The 25,909-nt window shown below is 41.4% G+C and overlaps 1 protein-coding gene across 1 annotated transcript in view; it reads right to left on the reverse strand.

Moving 5' to 3' along the window:
• The window catches only part of LOC126547355 (RING finger and SPRY domain-containing protein 1-like), a 79,742-nt gene that overhangs the window by 52,763 nt on the left and 1,070 nt on the right, over window positions 1-25,909 (reverse strand). The window contains exons 2-7 of the mRNA XM_050195334.3: window positions 22,897-23,367; window positions 22,451-22,616; window positions 16,212-16,338; window positions 12,109-12,167; window positions 5,016-5,085; window positions 1,111-1,251 (exon numbers count right to left, since the gene is read on the reverse strand). Of these exons, the coding sequence (XP_050051291.1) occupies window positions 1,111-1,251; window positions 5,016-5,085; window positions 12,109-12,167; window positions 16,212-16,338; window positions 22,451-22,616; window positions 22,897-23,318 (985 nt within the window). The 5' untranslated portion in view covers window positions 23,319-23,367. The remainder of the gene's footprint in view (window positions 1-1,110; window positions 1,252-5,015; window positions 5,086-12,108; window positions 12,168-16,211; window positions 16,339-22,450; window positions 22,617-22,896; window positions 23,368-25,909) is intronic.

Here is a 25,909-nt window from a genome sequence, read left to right on the forward strand (position 1 = left end):
TAACAATGGCTTATTTCAGACTCCAAAACGTACACTTGGGAATACTGTATACTTAGAAACTGGCTACAGAGGACACTCAAACGCCTCTACATTGAAATGACCTGTATAAGAAAGTACTGATTATGGCTCAGCTGAATTCCTATTTTTCATATGGATTGCGAACACCTTTGCAATGAATTTGCCTGTACAATGAAGGAATTTAGCCCTCTCCCCCCCCCTCCTGGCAGCTGATTTGTGGTTTTAGAACAAACTATATATACGGCGGCACTGCTACTGCCCTCTGCAGCCACCAGTGAGCTGCTCTCTGCACTAACGGCAGTACTAGCAACCCACTTGACAAACATGCTGATGTCAGTGAGTGGCACAGTCCTGTTGCACTGCTCCAGGAACTGCTGAACTCATATGCTGGATATTGTAACACAGTAGCCAGCGCAATGGCTGATGAATACATCGCCGTAATGACGACGTAATGATGTGATCGTAATGGACAACCACCAGCGCCTTCAAAGCCATCTATAGAGCGGAAAGGATGCAAATTGTCAACGAAGACAACAATGATAAAGAGGCTGTAAACGAACCATAACTATGGACCGTTAAAGAGGCTATATAGTGGTATTCAACAGTCTGCAGCTGTACTTTACATCGCACCCGCGTTTTGCCGCGGAACATGCCATGAACTTCGGTGCAATAAGGTCGGCTGCAGTCGCAAAATTTGTCAGACTGCACAAAAAATAGTGACTTATTTCACTAAGTCTCCCTAGAATTCATGTTAAACAAATGTTTTCTTTAGTTGAACGTACTTAGCCTGCTCTGTTGTGAGCAGTACGGTGTGCAATCTTTGCAACGAAGTGACCTGTACAACGAAGGACTTTGCAGGTCCCAAGCACTTTGTTATAAAGGCATCTGACTGTATTATACGTCAAACTTTCATGTAGTTCCTTAGAACAGGAGTGCTGACCGGATATTGTCAGTTCGTATTTTGATTTATACTGTGGTACACACCTTCCTGCTACTGTTTGAATAGATGCACAAACCATTTCACTATGGTTGTATCTAAAAAACTACAGATATAGCTACTTTTCGCATAAGTGAAATCCATGAAATACTCACAGAGGTTGTCCAGGCACCACTGGGCACAGAAACCAACCTGTCGCTCCACAAAATCTTCACTGTAAACCCAGGGCTCCATTTTTGCCAGAGGGTTCTCTGGTAGGCTTGAGAGGCGCTTTTCCAGGGTTACTTTGTTCTCACCTGCATTACAATGCACAGACAACTATACTATACAACTCATTTCTTCACTTCAAGTGCATCAAAACCTCTGGACTAAGCCTGATTACATGCACTCAGCACAATCGCTAAACTGCCGCAGCTAGCAGTTGCATTGGTGCGAGTTCACATGCTAAGTATGCATACTTTTATGTAACCTGTTAACGTAGGGTAACATAGGCTAACTGCGGCAAGTTGTTTTTTCATCCACTTTCATTTCCATTAATTTATCGTTTCCTTATTCCATTTATTAAGCACATGTAATTTCCCCTATGTTGTCCTTGGTGTCAAGTGTTTGTTGGCTTCTTATGATATGACTAATAAAAAAATCGGGCCCCTCGGTTAACCAGCTTTCTTCTCATTTATTACATAACGTCAGTCTTGAATCCGGCAATTGATGCCTTCAGGTAGCATGTGTGGGTTTATTGACCGGTTGCTTTCACCCAAAAAAGATCACGTTCTCGTGACGCCTGCGGCAAAAAGGATGTTCCACGTCTGCCGCCGAGGTCTGTGAGTGGTGGCGCTGGCTAACACTGCCAGGGTTCTACTAGGAAACATAAAAACCCAGGAAAGTGGATGGGGAAACGGTGCCACGGTAGCTCAACTGGTAGAGTATCGCACACGAAATGCGAAGATTGTGGGAGCATTCCCCACCTGCGGCAAGTTGTTTTTTCATCCACTTTCATTTCCATTTATTTATCATTTATTTATTTCATTTATTAAGCACAAGTAATTTCACCTATGTTGTCTGTCCTTGGCGTCAGTGTTTGTTGGCCTCGTATGAAAGGGGGACCAGGCACTTTAAATTACTTTTTTTATTTCCTTCAACAATTTTAATGAAATTTGCACAGTTAATGTATTTTTAGCAGCTGATTTCAGAAATGCAATAATTTTTTTCCTATGATAAATATTTTTTATAATATCCAAAAGAGGATGTTCTTTGTTTAGGGCCTAATGAGCTAATTAACAACAACTTGCAAGGTAATGTACAGCACACTGAATTGATTCTGAATGTTCACAGTCTGTCGTAAGCTATAAATCATTGTTTTAGGCCATTTTTGAGCCAAGTTATATGTTGTCAAACTTAGTCATAAAAAATGTCCACTTTGATAACAGAAAAATATCATGTTGGGCATTGTTATGACTTAGTTTGACAAACTATAACTTCGCTTCATAATGGCCTAAAACAATGATTTATAGCTTACAACACACTATCAACATTCAGAATCAATTCCGTGTGCTGTACGTTGCCATGCAAATTGCTTTCAATTAACCAATTAGGCCCTAAGCAAAGAACACCCTATTTTGGACATCATAAAAAATATTTATCATAGAAAAAAGATTATTGCATTTTTGAGATCAGCTGGTGAAATACATCAACTGTGCAAATTTTATTCAGATTGTTTAAAAAATAAAGTTTTTTGAAGTGCCTCGCCCCCCCTTAACTCACATCAGGAATGCACTGAACCTGCCACCATATGTCATCATTTCAGTGAAACTTAAAAAGAGTTTTGCATTTAGCTGCACATTTACTACTGCTACAGTCAGTTACAACCTAACAATGCAGTGGTAAACACACCTCAAAGGAACTTAGTCATACACACATCAGCCAATCATCATTACTTACGTCCCTTACATGTCCCTTATGTGTTCTCTATTCACTTGACACTAGCTCGTCATCACCCATTTTCTGTCTGCAGCAAGGTGTTACAAAATGCTGCCACCAAGAAAAAACCACACTGCTTTCTAGATGAACAGCCAACCTCAAAGTGCCACCAGCATATTTGTATGCATGTATGTATGCGCACTCATCAGTAAGCACCCTGGTCTCTTCCCCATACTGTCCTTTTGTCCAAGCAGCAAGTCGCAGCATGTCATCAGCTCTACTCCCTGCTGCAGCAATTCTCCATACTTAGGGCATGGTGGCAAGTTTCCTTAGTATCTTCCATGCCTTTCCCAACCCCTTCTGGCTGGACACACCTCACAACAGTGCACTGTCGGCTCTTTATAGCTGAGATATGACAGTGCCTTTCTTTATCAGCGCACAAAGGAAAATCCTTTTTGAGCAGAGAGTTGTGAAGGGCAGGTGCCTTTGTGGAAGAAGTTCTGAATTCTCAGCAGGACATGCCGTACTTTCTTGGTCACTCATAGAATCGACCTAATGTTTACTTCACCAAAAATAAGCATTCAGTTGAATTTAATTCTGGGATGTTATGTGCCTAATCCACGATTTCATTATGAAGCAAGCCATAGCGGGGGACTCCAGATTAGTTTTGACCACCAGGGGATCTTTAACGTGGCCCCAAGGCACAGGACACTGGTGGTTTTGCATATCGCCTCCATCGAAATGTGGCTAGTGTGGCTGGGATTTGATTCCGCGCCCTCATGCTGAGCAGCACAACACCATAGCAGCTAAGCCAACATGGCGGATGTTCTAAGCATTCAGTGCTTTAGGAGGAGTGCACAGCTAATGAAGTCAGAAAAATGAAAGAAATTTGAAGGGGCCCTGAAACACATGTTAAGCTAGTAAATACCTCATACTGGACATGGGAGAATGCTTCCGTGAACATCTGAGCCAAATATTGCTCAATTCCATGCAGCGGGAAACGCACAATGCCTCTGTAAAAACCGGCCATGCTTTCCTGTGGCTCCGTGTAACCCCTGCCATCTAAACTGAGCAAAATGACACCATGGTGCCCTCATACATAAGAGTATTGGCTAGATGTGTGAAAACGTCGCAAGCAATATCAACTTTATCAATGGTTACAAAAGTGTTTAACAGTAACAACGTTCAGGATACTTTACGTATTAAAAAATTGTGAAGTACCACTGTGTTCAGAATGTCTACATAAAAATTCAATTTTGTATTTCCTTTTTTCGGTGAAGTTGTGCCACCTCTTCCAGAGTACAAGATTGTGGCGTCGTTGAAGTTTTGCTGATTGCTACCGCAGTGAGCATCTGCATGTTCAAGGGCATCTTTTGCTTTGTGTATAGAATTTGTGCGCACATTGGCTCCCATGAGACGTACAGTTCAAACATGGCGTTTGTTGTTTCTGCAGTTGTCTAATTTGTGCGAGACATGCTTCAGTGGCCATTCGCTGAAAATAAACACAGAAGTGCAACGTCTGTGTGTAGTTATTGGCTGTGAAGACGGAGATTAGTGGAAAAAATGCACTGCACCAGGTACCTTACGACGGGCAGCTTCGGCAAGCCTGGTTAGGTGACAACCTCCATATTTTAGCCAGAGTTTATTAGTGCATTGTAGGGGCCTAAACCGTAATTAGAGATATCTACGTCAACATCTAAATCCTAATTTATATGGAGCACCACCATTACATTCAGTGGGCAGAGCATTGAAGGCACTGCCACTCTCCACCATAGCCTCTGCAGTGCAAGCCAACGATGATGGAGCGGGAGCACTGCAGAGGGGACAAAGGGACCCTATGATTATGGATAATTCTGCTTCTACTGAATGCATTGAAATACTTTTTGCTGCTAAATATTTCTAAAATTGTGTCCTTTCATGTGAAATGTTTTTTTGCGACTTCAATGAAGTGTTGCAGAGGCCCCTTTAAAGCAAGGGCAGGCCACAGCACAGCGTGCCTAGTGAACAGAGCGCATAGTAGAATAGATGCATGACAACTATGGACTATACATACTTTCTATAGCACAGTTGTGAATTTTCAATTCTGTATCACAGCACTGAAAAAAAAAAAAAAAAAGCTAAACTAGGTTGCAAAAAAACTCACTTGTTTGAGCAAATTTCTCCAAGGCAATAAGTGAGAACAAGATCACAAGTGTGTTGCATGTGATGGGATCCTGCAAAATAATTGAGAAAAAAAAAAGAACACACACACAACGCTAATGATGCTGTTTTCAAAACATATCAATGTTTAAACAAGTCTCTAAAGCAATACAAATTTTGCACACTCTAGCAGAAACTTTATTTATTAAAAATTTTGAGGGCACTCTTAAAGATGAAACACCTACTCCAGTTATTAGAGATATTATTAGTGAAACATAGTTTTAATTCCAAAGTGTAATGCTTAACTGCTAGTTATAACAGAAAGCACCCTGACAGCATGACAACATCGACATTAGGCTTACACAGGTGACTCATACAAATTGACATACATAAACACTATAACAAGATGAAGCCTGCCAGTTTAATGCAGGCTCTTTTTCTTTTTATTTCTTATATCTTCATCACACCTTTACAAGTCTCTTCTGAAAAAAGGCATGGTGTTGCAATACTATCAAAATGAAATCAACCTGTCAAACACTTGCTTTAGGTTTCTTGGTATTTTCAAGCCTACATAAGCAACCTTTGGCAATAAAACATAGGGTTGCTTTTCAATACTCCTTGTTCTTCTAAAATTCAGTAGTCATGTGGTTATGTGGTTCCTATTTGTTATACGGGAGTCATTTACCAGCCAGCCAAATTTTGCACCATCTTGAAAAGGACACCTCTTGGTCTCTTGTGTAAGCACCGATTACATTATTTCTTAACATTGTAGAGAAACATTCATTGCTTTCAATGCATGGACTGCATTTCACTCACTAATGACAATATCCACTGTGAACCATTAAGAGCACCTTTCCTGCAGGTAACAATAACATCAATATTTAATACTTTAAAAGTACTTTATTAGACAGCTGCTAACTCCAAAATCATGGTATAGGGCCTCAATTTCTTGAACCCACAACAACTGATTAATTATACATTTTAATGTGACCAGTTCAACACACATGCAAGTGGATCATGTCTTTGCGGCATAGGGTCTTTTGAGCAGGACTCCTAATTACGTCACAGACTGCTGATGCACACAACAATCGGCCTGGTGCAGTGGCTGCCAGCTGCACCATGACAATGTCACAGAAGGATGCAAGCCCACAGCACCATATCAGCCATTCTTTCGTCCTTCACACTCCTTCCCTGCATACAATAGGGAATCTTTCAGAATGCATAGTGCCCCTCTCACCTCCTCTCGCCTATCATTCCTTTGAGTGCCCAATATGTGCTGCTTTTGGCAAGACTGTCGCAGAGGGGCCTACAAGCAGTGCACTGAACTGACAGACTTGCACATAACCAATTTGACATACTACGTTACCACCACCTCCGTGGTGGTGGTAATGTACACCTTCCGCCATGAATCTGTGCTTCACTTCGAATGCGTTTTGCACTAGCCATGTTAAAAGATCATATAGTTCATGATTTAATACATATTTGAGGAATTGAAGCCACATAGTGTGATTACTGAATAACACTGAAGATTACCGAAGACATGTCCTGCGGAAAGGTGGCAGGAGAAGATGAAATAACAGTCGATTTAATCAAAGATGGAGGAGATATTATGCTTAAAAGGCTTGCCACCCTTTATTCACAATGCCTCACGACTTCAAATGCTCCAGAGTGCTGGAAGAATGCCAACATTACACTAATCCATAAGAGAGACATTAAAGAATTGAAGAATTATAGACCCATTAACTTGCTTTCAGTATTGTATAAAATATTCACCAAGATAATTTCCAATAGAATAAAGGCAACATTCGACTTCAATCAACCAAGAGAACAGGCTGGCTTCAAGAAGGGTTATTCTACAATGGAACACATCCACATCATCAATTAGGTAACTGAGAAATATGCGGAGTACAACCAATCTCTCTGTATGGCTTTCATAGATTATGAAAAGGCATTTCATTCAGTAGAAATACCAGCAGTCATGGAGGTATTCCGTAATCAAGGAGTACAGGATGCATACGCGAATATCTTGGGAAATATCTTCAAAGATTCCACAGCTACCTAGGTTCTTGCCTATGAAGAAAAGGGTCAGACAAAGAGACACAATCTCTCCACTGCTATTCACAGCATGCTTAGAAGACGTATTCCAAGCTATTAGACTGGGAAGGCTTAGGAATGAGAATCAACGGCAAATATCTCTGCAACCTTTGGTTTGCAGATGACACTGCCCTGTCCAGCAACACAGGGGATGAATTGCAACAAATGATTGAGGACCTTAACCGAGAAAGTGTAAGAGCAGGGTTGAAGATTAATATACAGAAGACAAAGATAATGTTCAATAGCCTGGCAAGGAAACAAGAATTCATGATCGCCAGTCAGTCTCTAGAATCCGCAGGAGTATGTACATTTATCTAGGTCAATTACTCATAGGGGACCTTGATCATGAGAAGGAAATTTACAGAATAAAAACGGGTTGGAGTGCATACGGAAGGCATTACCAAATCCTGACAGGGTGCTTACCACGGTCACTGAAAAGTGTACAATCATTGCATTCTACCTATGCTAACATTTGGAGCAGAAACTCGGAGGCTAGCAAGGATGCTCGAGAATAAGTGAAGGACCGTGCAAAGAGTGATGTAATGAAAAGAGTTAGGCATAATGTTAAGAGACATGAAGAGAGCGGTAGAGAAAAAAAAAAAAGAATGGAGCTGGGCAGGCCATGAAACGCGTAGGGCAGATAACCGGAGGACCATTAAAATTACAGAATGGGTGCCAAGGGAAGGGGAATGTAATCGAGGACAGCAGAAAATTAGGTGGGGTGATGAAATTAGGAAATTTGCAGGCACAAGCTGGAATCAGCTAGCACAAGACAGGGGTAATTGGAGATTACTGGGAGAGGCCTAGGTCCTGCAGTGGACATAAAAATAGGCTGATGATGATGATGAATAAAGAAAAAAAATTTTCGCCAGTATTCTTCTAACGTACCCTTGTCACCACAGCCACTAATTAAGATTTTTTTAAGCTGTCATTTTCGGATGCAGCAAGGCATATATTTTTGTTTGCTAAGCGGTTCAGACAGGTCAGATATGCACTGTGAGTGGTAGTCCGATTTCTGCTTAATCCTTTACGTGGACAAAAAGGCAGACAATGTTTCTATCATTATAAACTTCATCCTATACACATTGCTAACAGAAGAAAAGAAAAATGAAGGCAGCCACATAAAAACTAAAATTGGTCTTGTTGCTTTAAGGTGGAAGGTGCAGAACAGCTATTGAAAATAATAAGCAAGCAAGTAAAGGAAGTGTTTGGCAAAAGCAGGGCATGCTTTGAAGTGAAGTGGCGCAAAGTGCCCTCAGTGCCACTTGCAGTATTTTGGCATCGTGATGTCTTTTTTTTTTTTTTGTAAGTTTGTTTAACATGTCATGCCCTTCAAAATGCCTTCATGTTTCTTTTTTTCCCAAAAGAAGTTGATTTTGTGTGCTTGGCATTTTATACATTCCAAGACATTTAAAAAATGTATTGCAGACAGAATTATCTCTCCACCTTGTTTCTGTCTGAAAGTTACATTAAAGTTAATTTTTGGAATGCCAGCAAATGCCATCTGGGTGGTATCTCAAAACCATACTTTCTGCAATTTTTTGTTACATGGACACTGATAATGTCTTCACAAATAAACATTTTTCAGTGAAACTTTATATTCTTTTTCCTTACACATCAGGCTGTGTAGTGAACTGTGATCACTAAAACCAAATAATAAATTTTGTGATGCTTCATTTGAAATGGCCAAAATGGCAGATATTTCTTTAGTTTAATATTTTGGCAATAACATGCATTACATTAATCAAATGGCAAACATCCTAGTTAAATGCGTAACTTGCTTATTTTACTACATTAGTACCAAATTGTTTCGTATTGACTTTTTGCGTAAAAGGTCAATAAAAAATTTACACTTTAACCTCTTCATTGCTTAGCACACTTGAAGGGCTCTTATAACCACTCTTTAGAGGAGAACCATCAAATAATAATGTTTTTTTCCAAAATGTGGCTACTTGGTTTGATATGAGCATGTGTGGTATTGGCGGCGAGCTCCACCACTGGAAAAGCTAGTGCCACCGTCGGCGTGACGTGGCGTGAGGGATCACGTGGACACAGCGGCCGCGTCGGCTGTTTCGGAAGCGCTGAAGCGAGTTGAAAATGAAAGTTTAAAGTCCCACCTGCGCCGCGGTTCTGATTAAGTGGTGAGGCTTTACCGCCTTGGGTGTCTGCTTGACAACATTTCAAACTACTATATGGCAGTGGCTGCCTTTGGAGGCGTACAGCATGGTAGGCTACTGCTCGGTGCCGCAGTGCCGGACATACGCAACGGAGCCCTGTGTCAGCCTTATTCACACGTAGCCACAGGGAAAGGAGCTGCGTGAAGCTTGGCTGGCGAAACTTAGAACTGGCAGACAGCCATCGGCTACAACTCGGGTATGCAGCAAGCACAAACGTGAGGAACATTTCTGCTACGGAGCCGGGACTGCGCAATGTTTCGGTGAGTAGCAGAAAATGCGCACTGAGACGCTCGCCCACGCCCGCTGCCCGGCTGATGTCATGATGGTTTGGTCTATGAACTTGTTGATGCTAGATACTGGCAAGTTCACTGGAACGGAAAGGGAACGGTAAGATGCACATTAAACAAAGGCACGACATATGGTCATGTTTGTGTTATGAATTAATGTACTGGATTACGAAAAACAAGCAGAGGGAAATCGCACACTGAGAAGACCGATAAACATAGAGTGTGACGCAACTTGAAAAATAATATTGAAATGTCCAAGAATTTAGAAGACAAAAAAGATTGAATCGTCGCGACGGTAAATCACAGTCTCCATAGCTAGGCGTCGAAGTCTCTATGACGGAATTATTTTTGAACAGTTCTGATAGCGTCCACGCAACAATGGTTGCTAGTGTACTCTCACATGCTCATATGCTGCGGCCTAAAGCTCACGGCATGGTGCGAAAACCCGCTCACAGCGAAAGCAAAACATTGTGTGCGGACATGCATGCAGATGCGCAGTCGGTCGCTGCGAACCCGTGCGATCGCTGGATTGAGGCACCATTCTGTTATGCCCCATTTGGTTATACAGACAGCCCGTTCTGACAACATATTTCACGTAGTTTACTCTCAGTGTTTGGCTACCTTTCACGCAAGAAGCCAGTTCGGGAGACTCCATCGCGGCGACCGCGCGCAGTGGCGTTCACTGTACGTATTCGGTAAAGAGATAGCGTCTGTAAACAATTCTGTGCGTTCAGTTTGCCCAAGATTATTATGTTGACAGTCAAAAACTTCCCTCGTTATGAGAGGCTACTTGCATAAATGTCCAGGAGGGCTGCCGCGTGGTGTTTTTATTGAGCGCCGTAAGCGAAACCCATGAGGAGCGCGCCGCGTGATCCCTCAAACTACGTAACGGAGGCGCTTCCGACAAATGGCGACTCCGTAACTCCTCGCCGCCAATACAGTGCATACAGACAATTGACTAAAAGAGTAGAGAAGTGGCACAATTTTTATTTCTTTATTTGTCAAGTATCTAAAGAATGATGCATAAGCAGGGTACTAAATACAGCAAATAGCATGCCACATCTGCATCCACTGCAGGACATCAATCTCCGTGCCAGATTAAAAAAAGACCTGCTCTTGGTGTTGTCATGGAAGTTGAGACATCACCAAGCATTACCAAGCATCACCAAGCAATTCGACACCAAAAGAGGAAGCACGTCAGCACTTTTTCTGTTGTAAACAAACAAGGCACACTGGTGCCTAGGCGCTTGCCCACTACCGCTGCGGCAGATGCCATACAGCAGAACCACGTGTCTGGAACTCCACCATATCTTGGTCGTGCTCCCAGGTTGAAGTTGAGAGTGCCTCCAAGCTTTGAGCTGGAGTGTAACTTTCTGAAAGAACTTGCCGAATGTGTTCCAAGCACTTGATTTTGAACAGCTGAATGTAACATGTGTCGCCAGACCACCCTGGACTACTCAAAAACGACCAACCGAATGTATCATAATATGACAGCAAGCAATGGATGTCAGTCATTTTTAACTCTTTCCTTACCACGGGGAAAATAGGCGTTTTTTGTAGGTTATGCCAGATTTTTTTTTCTGGAGGAATTAGTGCACTAAATATTTCGTAGAATACATTTAAAAAAATCAGAATGAATGCATTTTTCCCGCATAAAAGTTTTATTAATGCCATGTATGTCATAAAAAATTATAAAAATTGCCAGAATCAAGATTGTGGGATAAAACTGAACAAAATTTGTAAAGACACGCTTGTATCTACTAAGAAATAAATGAAAAAAAAAATTATGAGATACACAAAATGTATTGCCGTCTAATAGCCACTATCTCCCCCCCCAACAATCGAAATTTTTCATTGAACAGGTATCCCACTACAAAAATGTAAGTGCAAGCACTATAGTTTGGCAAGCCGGACTGCGGCCGCCGATGTTCCAGGCTGGCTTGCATTGTCATCACTCTCAGAGTGAAAGTACGATGAAAAGGCAGCATCGTCTGACTCGCTGCTGCTCGTTCCATAGATAAAATCAGCAGCAGACGCAGCAGAATCGCAACATCTGTGATCTTTCAAAGCGCACACGCCGCTCCCAAAGGCGGCCATTTGTGCTTTCTACTGTGACGATCGCGAAACTTCAGAGTGCATTAAAAAATTTAATGCCTGGCAAGGAAAAAGCGAACTGCTTAGCAAACAAAAATATAGTTCTCCTCCTTTACGTCCGATAGTGCAGTGGGTCCGTGAGCGGCGCGGAAAGTCTTGAGAGGGGCGTTTCAAACCATCTTTAGCGGCTAACAATGCCCAATGGGCACGGTACAGAAAGAGTTAAAGAGTAGAGATGCTGTAGCAGGTTGCCACTAGAGTCACATCTACGATTTGGCCTAACAAATCAATGGCTGGGGCAGTGCTACTCATAGTCTCCCTTTATAAGTATCTGTCTCCACATTATGTTACTTTAGCTTAAAGATATCCTCTTGGATTACTTACCTTTTTCGCGTAATTTATTGGGAAAATGTAGGGAAACAAAGCTTAAACACAATTCACTCACCAAATTTGCAATGAGGTATTCAAGTGTATCTTCCGTCAGAAGTGCAACACTGCTTGGTCCTGTTTATGCATTCAAGAAAGTAAGAAATTAAAGGAAGAAAAAGAAAGATGCCAGAAATAAATGACTGAACTTCACATTAAAGTGCCTGCATGGTGAAAGCAAACTAATAAAAACCTCATGCCACAATACAGTGTCAACCGTATGCAATCATAAACTTTAACCTCCTTTGCAGTTGCTCTGGCCAATAACTTTCAGAAACCACACAGAAGTGCTACTGCGTTGCAGGAAGGCATAATAACTTCTTTATTTCATTAGGAACACCCAACTATTTTGTTCCGCTGCTCGAAGCACTCTTCAGGGTGGAGGCAGGGATTTATCTTGCAGGCCTTGCAGTAAATTTTACTGCAGAGGTATTGGGTACTCTTCCTCTGCACCATAGTTACATTCGCATTCACAGACCACACACGAGTTGCCTTTATAAAATGTATGTGGGGTAAACATCATGTTTTGGCTATGCCATACTGCATAATGTGTGCACATAACCAACTCTGCCACTGGAAACTATGTAGAGATGCACAAAGTGCAATAATCAGGTGTTCAAAAATTTTTCAACAGGTGCCACTACCATCAACCCCACCCCCAACCAGTTGAAGATAAAGAATAAGTGTAGGTGTGTATGTGTACAAGGTAGAATGTGTTGGGTGCTGCCTGCCTGACATGTGACTGCAAATGTTAACAACTACATATAAGTCACGATATTGAATTATAATGTCAACAAGTATTTTGTTATTGCCTAGTTAGCGCAGCTCTGACTTTTTGCAGTGAATTCTATTTGCAATGCTGTGCCTACTTCTAAGGCTTCAAAAATTTTAGCATAACCATGAACATATACACAGAGCAAGTAAAAGCTCCGCTGCTGCTTGGTTTGAAAGGCTGTCCTTGCATTGCATGAACATCCTATGTTATAATTAATTTATATTAGCTCCACAAATTTAACAGAAGTTTCATTTATGTCATAAGTGTGTGTGTGCACATGCATGTAGCATAAAAAGGGGGTGGGTTGAGACTGTGTACTTCACAAATGTCATAGTTTCCAGCTTGCAAGTTCTACCAGAAAATATTTTAGACCCTTCAATGGTGACCACTGGTTTTCTTCAGAAAACAGTTTGAACTGGCCTTTGGATTGGATTTCACACGGCCTGACATATCTTAAATATATTTCTAACAGTTTCTAATTTATATTGTGCGTTTTCAGTTGCGACAGACAAGTTCTTGCTTCCCTGCACTATTTAACTAACAGATGCTATGACATCAAACATCATACAGTCACATAATTTTTTGCCATCATTTTTAAAGTACACAAATGCCACAAAAAGTTGCAATATATGCACGGAAAACAATATATCTTCCTGCGACATCTGGGCTGTATTGGAAACACTAAACTTTTTTACCTATGGCACACCAATTCATTCATGGGAATAATACTGCAGCTTCCTCTCCTCCCTATCATGGACAGATTGTGAACTCTGATCGCAATTTCTAGACAGTCTTGTTGTGCTTAAGAGCTGAAATCACTTTTTTTTACCCATGTGAAAATATAATTATGGATGGTGGTAATCCATGTCTTGCACTTACCACATTTCAGAGTCGTCATTTACTTTTTTTTTCCCCCCTTCAAATTTTTATTCTTATCATTCTCAGCAAGAAAATAACATTACGCAACTGGTGTGCAATTCAAATTCACCCATAAACTTAACAAAACAAAAGGTCATAAAGAAAGAAAAACATGAAAGCCCTCTATGGCAAATACTCAATGTCTAAGCACACCAATACAAATAGAAACCTAAAAATTAAACCCTGCATGATTTGCCAAATACCCAAAGTGATAGCATCAGTGTGCCACAAACAATCTGCAAATTACTTTTGTAGCCTTCAAAGCAGGACATTATGTGTAGCAGTGTTTGGCAATCCTCACATCAGGTCAGGGTCTCCCTTATGTGGTTTTGTTATGTATAGTACACAGAAAACGTTCATATGTTCAGGGAAATAGCAACAGCCCTTAAAACTGGGAAATGGCAGCACAAATTATCACAGGCATTGCTGTTTCCAAGCCTCCACTCTTAGCCAAATAGGTAATGAGAGCATGTACTCCTTCTGATGCCTAAACTGAGTAACATAAAACTGGTTGACCAGCATGGCTAATTTTGGGCAAATTGAAGCAAACCACCTGTGATCTGGATGGACTACACTAGGTTCCCATTAACCCGAACCTGAAGGTATCCTGGAAAGTTGTTGAACTCATCATCTGAAGTTCAGTTTCACATGATAATCCCACAACATGTGGATTATTTGAGTAGCTGTTACTAGAGGAAATAAAAAACTGTACCAGAAAAAAAAAATAATACCAACAACAGTATGCAGTTCACTTTGAGTGAGTAAAAGTCTTGTTGTGGCCCCCCCCAGCAACGCACCACAGGACTAAGCTATGAGCAAAATGAGCGCAAGGTAAAAGCGGGAGCCAACGCTTCGAAAAGTGGACATGTCTTTCCCAAGGCTTGTCTTGTCTTGACTTGCCTTGAAAAAGAAAAGTCCACTTGACGAAATGATGGCTCCCGCTTTTACCTTGTTTCACTCATCATCTTGAATTTCCATCTCCCGCCTTCCCCGTGTTTTGCCAAGACTAAGCTGTATTTTGCAGAAGTGATCAAGCCACCTGATGCTGCTCGAAATATTCACGCCTAAACTCTGGCTGATTCACTTCGCCTTCAAGGAGACAGTGTTGAGGAGCCATGCAATTAGGATGTCTTCAAAATATTTGAATGCCGCACTGCACGTTATCCTCCATTTTGCAGCAAACTTGCAATCACAGAAAGTGTTCATTACCCTCTCTCTTTCTTTCAAGATACCTGGCATAGAACTTTTCAAGATATCAAACATGCGGGCTATATGAAACTTTCAAAATGTTGCCTCATGCACTATAACAATACAGCAACTTTCTCTGTAAGTTCAAGTGGCTTACAATCACACCCACATATGAATTAAATGCAACTTGCACAACATGAATGAGATCTTGCACTACACTGTGAATCCACTGTTTCTGAAACCAGCAGAGTTGTGCGTAGCCCCGACAAGGCTCGTATGCTTTCCCTTCCAGACTCCAGTGACCGTTGCTGCCTGACTTGTTTACCAATGGTAACAAAGACTTTGTTTCAATGCCTCTCTATCCCGTCATTCCTTGCTCCTGCAGCACCATGGACATGCCTTGTATCACAGCCCTTATGGCAATGAAAAAATGTTTTCCTTAATTTTGCCTTATTTCCATGAACTAGCACTTTGCTCCTGACTGTGTGTAGCCAGCACAAGGCTCTCATGTAACATCAGCCATTTTGATTTGCAACACTGGAGACAGTCCTGGTGTTGGCGGTCATTACGATGTTCAGGATAACTGAAATGCAAGACTACAGTGGCTCATGGTATGCACTAGAATTTTTTTTTCTACACTATGGATAACAAATCAAGAGCTTTGGGAGGATTTTGCATATCTGCAGGTTCAGGTTAACAGAGTTCAGCTTATTGATAGATTACTGTAGCAGGACCACCCTTATATGATGCTAAAACTATCTGCAAGAACATGTACAGCTTGGGTTTGAGATTTAAATAGTCAAAGGTGTCTGAAAAAATCTTTTGACGCAGTACAACTATATTGATGTTTCTCGCAAGATGATAAATTAGTGCCCACAATATGGTGCACAAGTTGTAATGGTAGTAATACCCGTAGAACTCACTCCCCACATGTTACCTTCGAATTTGGCATGCAAAAAGGACGGACTAGTTTAGTACAGCTCTTTATGCTCATTATAACACATTATATATAGCCTATAAAGGAAAGTTCTGCTTCTTCACTGAAAAAAATTATCTGTCTCACAAACTGGTGTAATTCGTAGAAAGAAAATTTGCTGAAAAAAATGCCCCCATACATTAGGCTCCTTGACTTGGCATTTGTCAAAGAAATGAAAAGCATAGAACCACCACAAGCTATTAAGTAATACAGAGAAATTATTTTCGCAAGAAAAACCAACTTTGGGCAGCACAATAAATCTCACCTGCAAGCTTCTCTGCAATACACCCGAGGACAACACAAATGTTTCGGTGCCAGGTTGGGTTGTTCCTGCCACTCAGCGACAGCTCTCTTGAGAGTTGAAACATTTGCGACAACTTTCCCACGGATTCCTTGATTAATAAAGATAAAGCAACTAAGTCAGGTCAATGATATGTGAAGCTGGCCAGAATAGTTTATAGTAAATGTACAGTCGCGGACAGAATATTATGGACCATGAAATCTAAGAAAAAGCTGAATATCTCCGCAACCTCACAACGCAATCTGGCATTTGCATTTTGGACCTCGACTAGAATATGCTAACAACGTTGTCGCAGGCAGTTTTACTGGTTACTGCTACAGGCTGCTCGGGAATTGGACGTTTTCGGAGATCCCGTGGTCCATTTTATTCTGTCCGCGACTGTACATGGAGTGATGCACAGAACATTACAACAAAAATGCAAGGTCCACAGGTTAGGCACTTCAAGAGATTAGTTTTCAAAAGATGAAGCGCCAACAGAGACAGCACACTAATGAAGAAAGAACAATGACAGGACAAGGCACTTGTCCAGTTATTGTTCTTTCTTCATTAGTGTGCTGTCTCTGTTGGCGCTTCAGCTTTTGAAAGCTATGAACCAATTAGCCCTAAAATGTGTTCTAATGCAAGAAATTAGTAAATGAAATAGAACACACAAGCCACCTCTTCGAGGCTTTTCCACACCCTCCACCATTGTTCAAATGGGAAATAAAGGTTAATTAATTAATTCATTCATTCAAGACCTTAGGAACAGTACTCAGTCTCTAGCAACATTTTCATAACACAGGTTATTAGATATTCTGCTTACTGCAAGCAGCAGCTCTCATATGCTCTTCTACCTTATTGCATTTTTAATGTGGAAAATTGCCAGATACATTCAGATAAGATGGCATGCAGTGGGATCATCAAAATATCCTATTTCAATTTTATGCTTTCTAATAAACGACTACCATTTTATGCTATCATACCAAACTTACAAATATTAAAGTCAAGACCATACCAACTATTATCTTCTTAAAGGCAGAGACTACAGAGGAAGCAGCATTTGGGTGAGAAAGCTTTCCATTCATGCCAGCAGCCAGCCCAATAGTGTCATGCAAGGCAGGAGAAAATGTAAGGCCTGACAGCACTAGAGAAGGCACTTCAGGTGCATTCCATTCTTCTATGTATGGAAGGAGCACTGAAAATGTAGGAAAGTTCAGCTTCAGCCTCAGAAACAGTCATTGCAAGAAGCTAATTATATAGTGCAATGCCTGTGAAACAAGCTACCAGCAGCAATCCTTGAGGAAACAGCACTGCTCTCCAACATGTGCTGTACCATGCGCCCATGCACTGTATATGGTGCCGCGGTAGCTCAATTGGTAAGAGCATCGCATGCATAATGCGACGATGTAGGATCATTCCACACCTGCGGCCAGTTGTTTTTGCATCCATTTTCATTTCCTTTAATTTATAACTTCTTTAATTCATTCAGTAAGTATAAGTAATTTCCCCTATGTTGCCCCTGGTGTCATTGTTTGTTGCCGTCTTATAATATGATTAATAAAAACCGGGCCCCTCGGTTCCCTTTCTTTTTCCTTCACCACATAAGGAGGGTCTCGAATACGGCAATATTGATGCCTTCAGGTAGCATGTATGGGCTTATTGGCCAGATGCCTTCACCCAAAAAGATCACGTACTCATGAAGCCTGTGGCAGAAAGGATGTTACACATCTGCTGCCAAGGTTTGTGAGTGGTGGGTGGTAGCGCTGGCTAAGACTCCCAGGGTTAGTTCTAGTAGTAAAACATAAACACCCCAGAAAATGGATGGGAAAATGGCGCCGCGGTAGCTTAATTGGTAAGATCATCTCACGTGTAATGTGAAGACCTGGGATTGTTCCCCACCTTCAGCCAGTTGTTTTTTCATCCATTTTCATTGCCATTAATTTATCATTTCTTTAATTCATTTAGTAAGTATAAGTAATTTCCCCTATGTTGTCTTTGTTTATTGGCTTCTTATGACAGCTGCTTCCTGTCGCACAAGCTTTCTCATGCTTTTTCATAGATTTCCATAAGTTTCAGGGCTTCTCAGATACAGTGCTGCCAAATTTTTTTCAAGCATGTCACTAAACAAAGAAAAGGAAGTCGCCAAAATTTAGCTGAATACTGTTGCAATGTTGCTAAAGTTGTCGCTCAAACTGTCGAGGGACTTTTCAATAACATAGGTGGTTTGGAACACTATAAAATAAGCGAAGATGGTGCAACACATCTATAAGATACCCTGTGCAGATTGCGACTACGCGTACATCGATGAATTGGGCAACTTCAAACAGAGACCGAGGCAGCATCAGAAAGATGTCGAAAAGAAACGCACAGTTTCGAATGCCCTCGCCAAGAACATGGATGCAATGGGCCACAAGATTGACTGGGATCACTGGAGCGTTATCGGCCAAAAAAAGGAACCTGAAATTGCGGCTGTATCTGGAACCGCTCGAGATACAAAAAACATGTCACACGCTCAATCGAAATGAGGGGACCCCTGCCCCCATCATACATGTGCTGCTTACGTCACATTCTGAAGTATACATAAGCTTCCGTGAACTTTCCTTCATCCCATTGTGAACAAGGCTTTCGTAGGGAAGCCGAAACGTCCTTTAGATTTAATCTTTTTTATTACTTCTTTTGGTCGGTGTCCATGGTTTTATTGCTTTAACACATTACCAAAGCATTTTACATTCGTCCAGTGTCTGTGTAGGTGACAAACATTTAACAGCAGGGTGAAGAGGGCTTTAAAGGGCCCCTCACCAGGTTTGGCCATTTTAAACAGACAAGCGCAGTGTAAACAATGCATGCTGATGATCGGGTCTGCAAAGTATTACACCGCTGCGCGTTGTGAAACCAGCTGAAATTTCAAAGCACAAATGCCACGCGCCCTTCATCTCAAGGGAGCCGCGCTCCCAGCCGGAGAGTTGAGGTCAGATGCACAAGTGCGCCTATGTAATTCGCATTGCCGAAACGTCACTCACTGCGACAAGTGACTTCGAGAACTGTTAAAAGCTACAGCAGTTATTTGTTTGATCTGTTGCTTCACTAGATTATTTAATGTTTATAGAAATAATAAAACCTACAAACCAAATGTCTGAGAGTCCTAGTTTTACTCCGTGCCGTAGCAAGATGGGCGTACTTCCATTTTGTCTGCCTGTTCCCACACTGTGCAGTCGTGCGCGCAAGAAACAAAACTATCGGCCATTTTTTACCGGATTTCAGTGCGTGAGTGTGCTCTTTGATCTGCTTGCATCTGCCTCAGTGCTTGTGTGACCCTGACTTACACTGCTAGTCAGGTGCTTGTGTGCAGAGCGCACAAAAACATACAGTGTGCAAAACGAGACAAACGCCACAGCTCACGCACGAGACTGTTGAAATGAAAAGGAAGGCGGGGCCCGTGACATATGCGTAACGCATTCCTCCGGCTCCAGTATAGGAGAACGAAAAGAAAGAGTTTTGCTTGCAGAGGCTAAATAGGGACAAGTGAAGAGAGTGTCTATGTTGGCGGTAAAGCTCGCCTCCTGAAATCGTTGGTTAGCAGCACTTCAAATATTTCTATCTGCAATTGTGGAACCAATTTGAAAAAATATTTGCGGTAGAACGCTCCCTAGAGGGCACGTAACAACTTCCAGCATATAATCAAAATTTGTTGTGTGGCCTGGTGGGGGGCCCTTTAACATTATTAATATGTTTGACGTAATAGTAATGGGTGTAAGGCGGTGGTCCCGGGTTTGAGTCACGGACCAGGACTAATTTTTCTTCAACTGAGAGGCTTTTCTTTCGAGGAACCCGTTTGGATTTCCTTTGTAGCAGTTAGCTACATTTGGGTGGATGTCTCATTTTCCCTTAATAATTACTAATATGTCTACAAAACAACAAATGATGACAAACAAACTTTCACATTTCAGACTGTAAGATTACAAATCCACTGCAATTAAAAATAACACAGGTAATCTGATTTTTTTAGCATAATGATGCACTTGGTCCAGTACTGCCAGCAGATTTTCTAGATTTGACGCTCGCAAGAGGAGAACCAAATTCTGTGGCAAGCGCTTGTTCATGTTATTATTATGGCCTTTACACAGGACAAATACTGTGTTGCCACCTTTTGTTGCACTTGAAAGCTTCATGCACTATTAATTTCCTTGAAAGCCACCAGAAACGTAAACGGTGTATTCAAATGCATGTGAGCTTTGCGTAACATGTGCAGCCATTATAACATGTATTAATTTGTACAGTTGATTTGTCGTATTACAATGCACCAACTACATTCCATATCCCACCAATTTATTACAAATGGTACATTAATTTACTGATATGCTTGGTAACGTCCACCAATGGAACATATTTAGTGAAATTCCAGGAACTGCTCAGGAGACCTATGCAAATAGGTCTTGCAAAAAAAAAAAATGCCCATTTTGCAAGCATAAAGCCCGATTCTTTTTGAACAATATACCACACCGTATGACCTCCATGGGTGCAGAGGGCAGTTGCTTCAGTGTAGTCACAAAGCCGACGCATCATACAGCCAGTATTGGCCGCCTACTTTCAGCTCTTGAATAATGACGTCTGATCTATACCGCCATTTTCAAAGGAACTTTCTTTGTCATTAAAATGTCGCCAAATTTCTCAGACTGTCGCTAAAGAAAGTCACTGGTTGCTAAATAAAAAAATATTTTGGTAAATATTATGACAAAATTGTTAAAATGGCAATACTACTCAGATGATGCGCACAACTTCCGTGGCTTTTTCATGCACAAGTGTCTGCAATAGTGTAACCTGTCGCCATGACTTTCCAGAGGCATATACACTCAACTCCTATGATCCCAAGATGGGGCATAAATAAGCTGAACTACTGCAGCCAAGCAGCCAATACGCAGCCTTCAAGGAGAAAGTAATGACCTTCTCCTAGGAGGTGTCATCCTTCTTGTCAGGAACAAAATGAACAAACCGTTACGTGCCTAAGCTTGTAGATATGACCTGCACAGGTGTACATCCTCCTCATTACCAATGACAAATGCATGCTAACTAGTGCATTACATTAGCACTGAGCCTAAGGTTTAGAGTAAATAGTTTGAGCCACTTGCCGTCAACGATATGTTCACACATGCAGAACAGGCAGCAATGGTACTAAGCAGCATTCTATAAATAGGTATAAGTGGCAATGTATGGATACTGTCCTTCGGTAACACTGACGATTTCTATATTTACCTTATAGTTTCTTAGCAATAAAAATAACAATCTTACAATTTGGGCAACAAAGTCACGTAACCTAGAAACACAGATGAAATCTGAATTAAATGCCTGACAGGCATGTCCTGTAATGTGAACTTCAAGATGTATGCTATATATTGAACAACGACGACGACAACAACAACAACATTATTATTACTATTATTATTATTATTATTATTTATTTATTTGCACAAGGTCTACGACCTGTAAAAATTATTTTCGAAAGTCCAGCCTTACATGAGTGAATATGGTTATAAATTTTATCCAAGCCAGGATGAGCTCTACTTTTTGTATTTAAAGCAAGGATATCTTGGCACTTTAGTTGCTCTATAACTCATTCATTTACTTCATTATTATGCTAAACTCTGTGGAAATGGCAAAAAAGCCTGGGCTTGGGGCATTCCACGGGACTCAAGAGGCACCGAGTCACAACCAGCCTAGAATTGGCACGCATGCCTCCACCTGTGCTGCAGAGTTTGTAGCTGCATGCAATGTATGGCACCTCAATGTCATTATCTGTGCCATGACTTTACTGGGACACAAGGCTTCTAAATAATCCTTGTTCCATATGGTCTACCATGCAATATCTTCTCCTTGGCTACACTTTCTTTCTTTAGCATTTGTTCCAACCTTGGGAAATAAATATTCACAGACATTCTGACAACTTCATCCATTATTTTTCACTGAAAAGGTCAATAAGCTACACTCTGACATATCACAGTATGCATTAAAACGAGCAGTTTACGAAATAAAATGCAGATGAGTAAAATGACTAAGGTTGGCACTTTCACAGTGAAGAATCACACTGTGGCACTTTCACAGTGAAGCTCGAACATGCCCCAAACTAAATCTGATGCCTTTACACATTACAGTAACATGTCAGCCACAGTGCTTGTCTTGGCATTATCAGTGGCTGCCTCTGTACATTCATACAGGCCACTGTCACACACCTTAGTTGGTAGAGGACAATCGTCAAGGATGAGAGTAATGACAGCAGGGCCCAGGGGGTCATCCATAGGAATGGCATTCACCATGGATCGGACAACCAAAAGCCAACCAGATTCTTTGTCAGCTATCAGGTGCAGCTTGATCATGAACGGTGGAGGCTCCTGTTCACTGTAAATATTGTACACAAGTCATTCAATCTATCCTGCAGTGAATTATTTCCACATAAAGAAAACTAGAACCATGAGAAGCAAGATCACTATGACGCAGTTCCCAAAAGTCACAAGCGCCATAGAAGAACAACTCAAATAAGAGAAGATCAGATAAAGTTGAAGCAGCTGTTCACAAGCCTTTATGCTGTGAGTGCTCCCACAACAATATTCAATGAGAACTCTTCAAACCGATATTTTAAAGGGGCGCTGTGTAAAACATAAAAGGCCTCAGTGCTTACTTGTCAACCAAGGTCCGGATGATAGACAGGGTTTCAAGAATGAGATGTTCCACATAGCTTGTCGCAGGTGCACTAAGGGAGCCTCTCGTGCCATGCCAGCTGAAAGCAGAGCTGGATCGGCGCCGCTCACTTGTGCCATCATGAGCCTCAACAGGAAGTGAACGAGAACTCTGTCTTCGGTGGAAACCATACCTTCCACCTGTGCTGCCACCATCATCTACCCCTGACTTGTGGTCCCTGCAGACACAGCAGAGCAGGTTACCCATCGTTGCCTTCGCAGCTCTTTCAAATGCTGTGTGGGCTGCTGCGGGGCCTCCACATGTCACAAGGACAGTAGCAAAAGTGCTGGCACAGCGACAGCTGCACGAGGCTGACAAGTGTCCCTGCTGCGGTTTCCAAGCAACAGTGTGGAAGTAAACCATCTGGTGAGCCAGTTGGGTCCCAGCATCACATGGTCAACTCGTGAAGGTGCTGCAGGTTCCAAAGAGTTCAAACAATGAAACTATGACAAAACTAAAACAGTAATCTTTAAGCTGCCCTCAGAGGTACTATTGAGTTTAGATGTAGCTCTCAGCAAAGGAAAGAAGCTGCTCAATAAAACTAGCCATACAATAGCCACATCTTCATGTATCCAAGCAAGCAGCAGACCTTTCTTCAAAACTCCCGGAACACCCAATGAACATCAACACAACCTATCAAGTTTCAGTAGGGATCGTAAACAGCAGAAATTAACCGCATTTTAAAGAAATGTATGAAACTGACGTAATCAAAGAAGTTCATGAATATAAAGCAATTCTTGAATTTTATAACTGGAACGCAAGCCTGACAACAAAAAGAAGGTAGCGGTATGAACGACCAGTGTGCACAAGCGCTTACACAAGTTTTCAAAACTTAGAAGCAACCATAACAAGTGAACTTACACATGGCCTGAGCATTAGGCCTGTAAAGGTGCACTGCATACGACACACACAAGTGTGTCGTATGCAGTGAAGGAAATGAAAGGAATTGCACGGAAATGAAACTTTTCAAGCGTTTCTGTAAATCTTTGTGGCGTGTTGCATACACCAAGAGCAAAATTCAATGTAGCATGGCATCAGCAAAAAAGTGATAATTCCCAGCTGCCTATGCCCCTTTGTCTCATGCCATATGCAAAAGTTGAAAATAAACTCATCCTTTTCACTGGCACCACACTTCTTGGGCCTGAGTCATCACAGCACATAAGACAAATCTGTCATTTTTCTGATGACTAACTGCCTCACCAAGAATTGCAAACATCTATTGAAAATTGCAGGAAGTTCACAGGGCTGCATTCACAATGCAATAACAATGCGAAACATTATCTTTAAACTGCATTAAAATAAGTTAAATGTTCCCAAACTACAGAATTTCATTCTTTTTATATACTGTGCACTCAAAAACATAACAGGAAAGAAAGAAACATGTGTAAGATGTTCAATGAAAACATTCAATTATTGGCTTTCTTACATGGACATAGTGCCTATAATTTCATGACCACAAAGCTGTCTATGTTCCTTCCTTTCTAGCATGCAAAATAAGTCTGTAGCAATGTGGAAATAGATGAAACAAGAAGTGTGACAGACGCACAGAAATATTTTTTCTACCTGGCACCATTGCCAACCTTTGTGAACACTGCCAATATTTAAGACCTTTACTTGGGTGAGTCGGCTTACACTTTGTGAGAATACAGCATGATTGGGATGAGGAAAGAATACAAGGTCACAGTTACTTTGTGTTCTTCTGTCTTCACTTCTGTTGTGCTGTATTCTTACCAAATTGTCAGTTTGTCCGAACAACTATCATAAACTTCCTCTCAGGAACAGTGTTTCCTTTACTATTGTCACGACCTTCAGTTGAAAGACAATATTTTAATTCTTTTGCACAAAGGCTTCATGTGTTATACAGCTATTAAACCACTGATCATCCTTGGCATTACACCGCCCTGCAATAACTTCTCCATTCAGATTACAGGCTTGGAGCGTAGAGGAGGAGAGGACCTGCTGCCCCACAGTCAAAAGTAAAAGCAGGGGGCAAAGTATACCATCCCCCCCCCCCCCCCCCACACCCCCTTTTGAAAACAGGCACTGCCGCACAATGGCACACCTGGCACTGGCACTGTCGGACACTGGCAAACCTAACAACCCCCTGGACTGATACCAAGTTTTTTTTTTTCAGAATAACAGTCACACAAGTAATTCTTTCTTTTTATTTAGTATTCCTAGCTTCTGCAGCGAGGATGCAGCATGACGGCAGTGCATGGAGAGGCTGGCCACTTGCCTTGGTGGCTCCAGACATCACTTGCGTTTTACGTAAAGGGGAGGATGGCACCCTGGTCTATTTGTTGAAATTGGGAGTTCCTTAGTGCCGTCGAACAAAAGAAGCATTGCTCTTTTCAACACGAAGGCAAGTTGCAAGGAAACTTGTTGGGATAAAGGATTATAATTAACCGGCCCATAATGGTTCATCATGTGTGATTGATAAGCAGATCTGTTAATCATAAAAATAACTGTCACTGTAGCATTTTCGGCCTCTCACTTTTAATGCAATGGTAATCCACAATTCCCCTACATATACTGGCCATATCACGTAACTAGAACCAAACTTTAAAAGTACAGCTATACACGTTAAATAAGTGAGACCTACAGCATATTGTTCATAGTCATCTTGAGTTACTCAGACTGTTTCGTGAAGTGCAATTAGTTAGTAAATTCGTTACGTTTATTCAAAACTTAAAATATTCGTTTTAGGACATAAGTCGCATGTGACAAGTTGTAGAGCACGCTCAAGTTGTTTTCATGGTATCTTTTTCGAGAATCTTTTTTTCTGCAATGTTCTTAACGAGTCAAAATCTTTGACCATATTTATTAGGTACATTAACCTCACAGGCCTGGTTAGCACACAAAGTTTCAATGTGGCATGAATATGATGAACATAACAAAAAAAATTGTCATTTTTTTATGTGTTACTTTAGTACATCATATTTACACCCATCTAC

The sequence above is a fragment of the Dermacentor andersoni genome, chromosome 1 (assembly GCF_023375885.2).
Source record: "Dermacentor andersoni chromosome 1, qqDerAnde1_hic_scaffold, whole genome shotgun sequence".
Classification (NCBI taxonomy): Eukaryota; Metazoa; Arthropoda; class Arachnida; order Ixodida; family Ixodidae; genus Dermacentor; species Dermacentor andersoni.